This window comes from Herpailurus yagouaroundi, unplaced genomic scaffold (assembly GCF_014898765.1).
Source record: "Herpailurus yagouaroundi ecotype Mexico unplaced genomic scaffold, PumYag 140, whole genome shotgun sequence".
NCBI classification, from domain to species: Eukaryota; Metazoa; Chordata; class Mammalia; order Carnivora; family Felidae; genus Herpailurus; species Herpailurus yagouaroundi.
The window spans coordinates 23909878-23915877 of NW_024412395.1; the positions used below are offsets into that span (position 1 = coordinate 23909878).

At 36.0% G+C, this 6000-nt stretch overlaps 1 protein-coding gene across 4 annotated transcripts in view; it reads right to left on the reverse strand.

Annotated features, from left to right (window-relative positions):
* LRP1B (LDL receptor related protein 1B) overlaps nt 1-6000 on the reverse strand; it is a 1898953-nt gene that overhangs the window by 286015 nt on the left and 1606938 nt on the right. For all 4 annotated transcript variants that reach the window (XM_040474969.1, XM_040474970.1, XM_040474968.1 and 1 more), the window contains exons 48-49: nt 1841-1954; nt 1448-1597 (exon numbers count right to left, since the gene is read on the reverse strand). In XM_040474969.1, coding sequence (XP_040330903.1) covers nt 1448-1597; nt 1841-1954 — 264 coding nt within the window. The remainder of the gene's footprint in view (nt 1-1447; nt 1598-1840; nt 1955-6000) is intronic.

The following is a 6000-nucleotide window of genomic DNA, read 5'->3' on the forward strand; positions in this document are numbered from 1 at the left end:
TAAAATATTAGATTTTTCTCTACTAAATTAGATTTTTCTCTACAAGGTCCCCTTGTACCTTTAGGTTTACATAGTTTTAGACTGGCTCATAGCCAATTCGGAAGCAAACCTTAGAATATACATCACGATATAATAATCCATTCACACTATAATAATCATACGACAATAATCCGTTGTGACTGTATTAAGATAACAATCCCATTTTATTTTTTCAAATGCCAATTTTGTATATTTAATTGAAGATGAAAATAAAATTTTTGACAGAATTCACCACTAAACTGAAAAATCATGTGATTTATGTCTTACTTTTTCTTAGGATATTGCCTAGATATCACCTAAGGTGTTTAGCCTGACCTATTACTGGCTTCCAGTCTGTTCATCTACCTGTCTCATCAGTCTATGTAGCTCTCCTCTCCTTCTTGCCCACTATGATTATAATTCTTTATTAATGTTAAAAGTAAACTTTAAAAATAATTTGTTAATATTAGAAATATATAAAGGCCACAAAGTTTTTATATATATGTAAGTTTTAATGAGTATCTATTACATGCTGCCTTCAAGTTAATTTTAAAAATTAACTACAGCCATAATGAGGTAATTTTTGTAGAAAGAACAACAGATTATGAATCTAGACACCCAGGGTCCATGAGTCTAAATCAATGTCAGTATATTTCTTTTAAAACGTCTTGGGGCGCCTGGGTGGCGCAGTCGGTTAAGCGTCCGACTTCAGCCAGGTCACAATCTCGCGGTCCGTGAGTTCGAGCTCCGCGTCGGGCTCTGGGCTGATGGCTCAGAGCCTGGAGCCTGTTTCCGATTCTGTGTCTCCCTTTCTCTCTGCCCCTCCCCCATTCATGCTCTGTCTCTGTCCCAAAAAAAAAAAAAAAAAAAAAGAATGCAGATGACACTCTGAAAGAGCTTATGTTTGCAAAATGGTTAAAAAGTGACATATAAATATGCCTTTCTGACCTTGATCCAGTGAAAATAACTGTTACTCATGCTACTACGTCAAAAGATTATGTAAACTTCATCAAACAGCCTAACATGACAATACAAACTCTATGACATTGAATAAAGCCAGTGGTGAGAAACATTGTCTCTCTCCCTTTAGTTCACGAATATTTTTTTTTCTCAGTATGTAATACTTCCATGGAAACTTTAGAGATAACACATTTTAAGACTTAATCACCAACTTTAAGAGGATTAATGACGAACTGAACATTCAAAGGAAATCGATTCAAATACAGAACAGATTTCTTGAGTATCATTTCATAACTCATTAAAAAACATCAAGGGGCATGTTTGGAAGAGGATGATTTCCTGTAATTTAGTCTACATTATTTAAGTTGTAATCCTAACAACTGGATATCAAAAATAAAGTTTCAAAAATTTATTGTATACAATGAGACTCTAAATCTCAAGGCAAAGACTTTTTTCTTTCTAGAATTACCTGGGCATTTTAATTCATCTGAGTAGTCCCCACAGTCGTTAGACCCATCACATATCCAACTTGGCAGGACACACAGTGAGGTAGAATTACATCTTATAAACCCTGTGGTTTTCACTCCAAGTTTATAGAAATGTGTACAATCTGTATTATCTGTAAGGAGGTAAACAGAAAAATGAAAAACACCTCATCTGCAAAGATTATGAGCCTTCTATGTAGGTCACAGAAACAAGAAAAGTTAACCTCATTTGAAGAGATAAAAATGCAATTATCCTACACAACAGGGGTTAATTACACATCAATTCTGGACAAGGTTCAGTGAAACATTGGGCAGTGCTCCATGGAATGCCAAAGGTACCCAGGGAGGAACAAACAAAAGGTAGTGGAATATCTTACTGCAATTCTTTTCATCTGAAGCATCTGCACAATCTATGTTCTGGTTGCATCGTGCTGATCTTGGAATGCATGTCCCATCTGCACAACGGAACTCAACAGAGGCACAGGTTGAAACTGGAAAAACAGGTAAATAAAGAAATGGATAGATGAGACAAAAGCGATTTCTTGCTCTAACATTCTGAGTACAGATGGTCTCTGACTTACCATAGTTCGAAATGAGTTTTTGGCTTTGTGAGAGTGTGAAAACCATACACTTTCAGTTGAACCTATACTTCAAATATGGAATTTTAATCTTTTCCTGAACTAAAGATCTGCAATATGATGATACTTTCTCTCTTGAAGCTGGGCAGCAGCAGGGAGCCACAGCTCCCAGTGAGACACGTGATTGCAAGGGTAAACAACCAATTCACTTACAACCATTCTGTACCCAGACACCATTGGGTTTTTCATTTTCAGTATGGTAGTCACAAAATTATACAAGATACACAATACTTTATTATAACATTGAATTTTTGTTGGATGATTTTGCCCACCTATAGCCTAATGTAAGTAAGTGTTCTGAGCATGTTTAAGGTAGGCTGGGCTAAACTATGACATTTGATAGGGTGGGTGTATTAAATGCATTTTGACTGACAATATTTTCAACTTATGATGGGTGTATCAGGACATAACTGCATTATAAGTCGGGGAAGATATGTATTTCAACTAATTCACATAGTTTTGTTTGGTTCTACTTTTTTAACTCTGGGAAGTCAAACTTAACCCATGGCTCCCACCCTTGCAAGCTTGGGTTAGAAGTCTCATACGTCTTCCCTGTAGCACAACTATTCTCTCCATTGTGGTACTTAAAATACCTCATTGTGATTGCCTGTTTATGTATCTGCTCCCCCACTAAGTTGTAAGCTCCATGAACGCAAGGACTGTGCCTTGTTCCCATGATAATATAAGCGCAGCACTAAGCCAACATACCAAAAACAAAAACAAAAACAAAAACAAAAACAAACAAACAAAAAAACTGCATGTTGCTGAGAAATTCTTTCTCCTTCCAATTTCAAAAGTACACGGTTATAACACTAAGCAAATGTCTAATTGAGTTAGTATAGGGAATTCCGAATCTGGTTGCAAAGAAGTGGAAGTTGACTTTGATGAAAAGAGCAGACAGCCAGCCAGAGACACTGAGATGGAGCAACCACTGAGCATTTGCTTTATTACTCAGAGGATATAGCTCAGCAATGCTAGAAAGTCATCCATGCCATTTTCTACTCCTTTACACAGCCATATCACTAATATCTGCTATAGGAAATATGAATCCCTCGTTCTCAGAAGCATAAATGTGGTATGACTTGTCTGTATTGTTAGTAAGTATGGCTTTCCAATTCCCTGCTATGCTTAGATGAGAATCAGTTTCAATATGCTACTGTCATTATCTACACCTTATACAGAATAGCTTATGCTTAATCATATATTCCTTTCTACTTTGCTCACACATTCATTACCATACAATGGTTTCTAGCAATATGTTGTGAACAGGTGCATGACATACTATGTACATTAGATTAACTTAGGTGAGAATTTTATTCCAAATTCAAATTTCCACAGGTGGCTTATGTAAATGTACAACCTGAAGGGCTCTTTGATTATGCCACTTTTACTAGTGTTGATATTTTAAAGAGCCCATTTAATTATAAATAGAAATTATATCAATTGTAAATGGTTAAAATGTCACCTTAAAATATGCAAATTTTACTCAAGGGTGTATGTGTCATTTGTATTTCATAATGCACTGTTCTTATTATATTTAATTGTATCTTGCAATTGTATCCTTATTTGTGCTTAAATGATGATTAGAATAAATGTTTTATTTACAATTTACAATTATAATTGCCTCAGTGTTTTCTTCATTAAAAATAACATCTTATCATATGAAACAGATAATGCTATTATGAATAGAAATAAATACACTGTTCCAAACAGGAAAAAAAAAAGATATTCTTCTTTTACATCTACAAAAGCAAAATCTCTTCCATATTCCTTTCAATTACATTTTACATTCAATATTTTTTTAATAGAAACAGTAAATGGAATATATAACATAGAAAGCAATCATGACAAGCATTTATATTTTGTTTCTTACTTAGCTATCTATCAAAATCTCCTATTAAGAAGTTGTATTCCAAAAGATCCTGTACAGTGCCTTTATTGAGAAGACAGGGTTCAAATTTCAATAGTGCTGTATTACAAGGTATTTAAACCCATATGCTTCCATTCTACACAAAGCAAAGATATTATCAATTGTCCTGCTTCCTGGTACATTGGCTGACAGAATAATGAATGCTATGTAAATGCTTAACTAGAGACTTCCTTGAATGTTTTATTTTAAAATTTCTTATGATCTGATTATTTTGAAACATGGTACATGTAATTGCATAATGTTAATTAAATTATTGGTACTAAATTTAGGATGTTTAAGAATTACTTGAGGAGATGTATTTAATGTCTGCTTTTTAGTATCTTACTTCACATTCTGCTTAAAGTTAATCCTTAAAGATTAAAAAAAAAAAAAACCCAACATCCTAGACAGTGGTAGTATTCCCAGACAAATCGAAAAAGATTATTTCATAATACCCCCGGGTTTCGATCTGATACTCACAGAGTTTAAGGATGCCAGAACGATCACAATAGGCACAATCACAACTCATTCCACCACCTCCATCTCTCCCCAAACTTCCACAGAGAATCCTCTGTATACATGGCAGGGAGCCCGTCTGAGTGGGGATTGGTGGCAGATAGAGTGAAGAGGCAAATTATGACTCCGTGAACATGGGGGTGGCATCTCACACAGTTAAGAGGACTCGAGATCCAGCAATGTCACCGTAATGGAGGTTCAAAAATAATTGTACTGGGGCTCTCAGGTGGAAGTGCATGTAAAGAATGCGAGAAGAGTAGGAATGTGGAGCAAGTGGAACCCAGTTTTAGATGGTATTCTGAGAAGAAGAAAGAAAGGACAGGAAATCTGACTAGAAGAAAACAAACTATAACTTTGAAGTTGAAAAGAGGTGTTAGGAGATAATATTTAAAAGAAACACATGGGCAAAAGGATGAGGTAGGGGGTCAGGAAAACTGGGCAGAGGGTAGAATATTTGTAGGATGTCTGTTTTCTTCCACTTTCCAATAAAAATATGGCTAATGAATCTTGGTGAGGAGGACCAGGCAGACCTATTAGAGTAGGCGCAATGTGCAAATAGGAAGACTGTACCTTTACTTCAAATCCTCTCTCCACAGAGTCTATAACTTGGTGTAGAGTTTGGGAACCATCGGAGGGTTAACTAGGATGTTAAGTCACACTGAAATTGGACATACTAAGTGGTTGCAGCATTTCATACGCAGTAGAAGCAAGGTGGTTGTGGGGATTAATATCTCCAGCATCTGTAGGCAAGGAAGGAGAGGGAGATGGGAGGAGTCCATGGGAACCACAGGAATTTTAGTAAACAGGTAAGCAAATGCCTCTTCTGCCAAAACGTCTTCTGCTATGTTCCTTCAACTATATTTCTTCCCCACTTTGTTTTGGTCAGTCAAGTATTGAAATGTGTTTCACCCTTCGGGTAATTTTTGAGGGAGAAATGTACTGGAATCTCTAATTTGTCAAGTGAATATGAAAGCTTTCTGTCAATTTTTCCTCAGGCTAAAAGTCCCGAAAAACAGAGAAAAGAAAATAATGTAGTCCAAATAAAGATAAGCCAAGTGAGAAATACTAGCCTTTTCCCTCCAGATAGTCCAAAAGGAGAAGGAAGCCTGCAAAATGTGAGTGAAAACAGCACAGCCACACCAGGAATAGCAATAAGATACTACAAAGGAAGATCTGACAGGGAATGTGGATCAAAGCAGCAGTAAGAGGAAATAAAACCATTCTTCCCCTCATATACTTTCTCAATTTTCCTGTTCCAGCCACTTTCTTTTGTCTGTGTCAGTTAAAATATTTAATGAGATAGGAAAGATATAAGATCGATTAGTCTTTCTGTGGTTTTTAGGGCACTTGTTATAAATAACTTAAGTCAATGTTTTCTCTTCCAACTTCCCTGCCCAGCCTGCAGCACAGGGAAGCTGACAAGGAGAAAAGAAAGAAAGAAAGAAAGAAAGAAAGAAAGAAAGAAAGAAAGAAA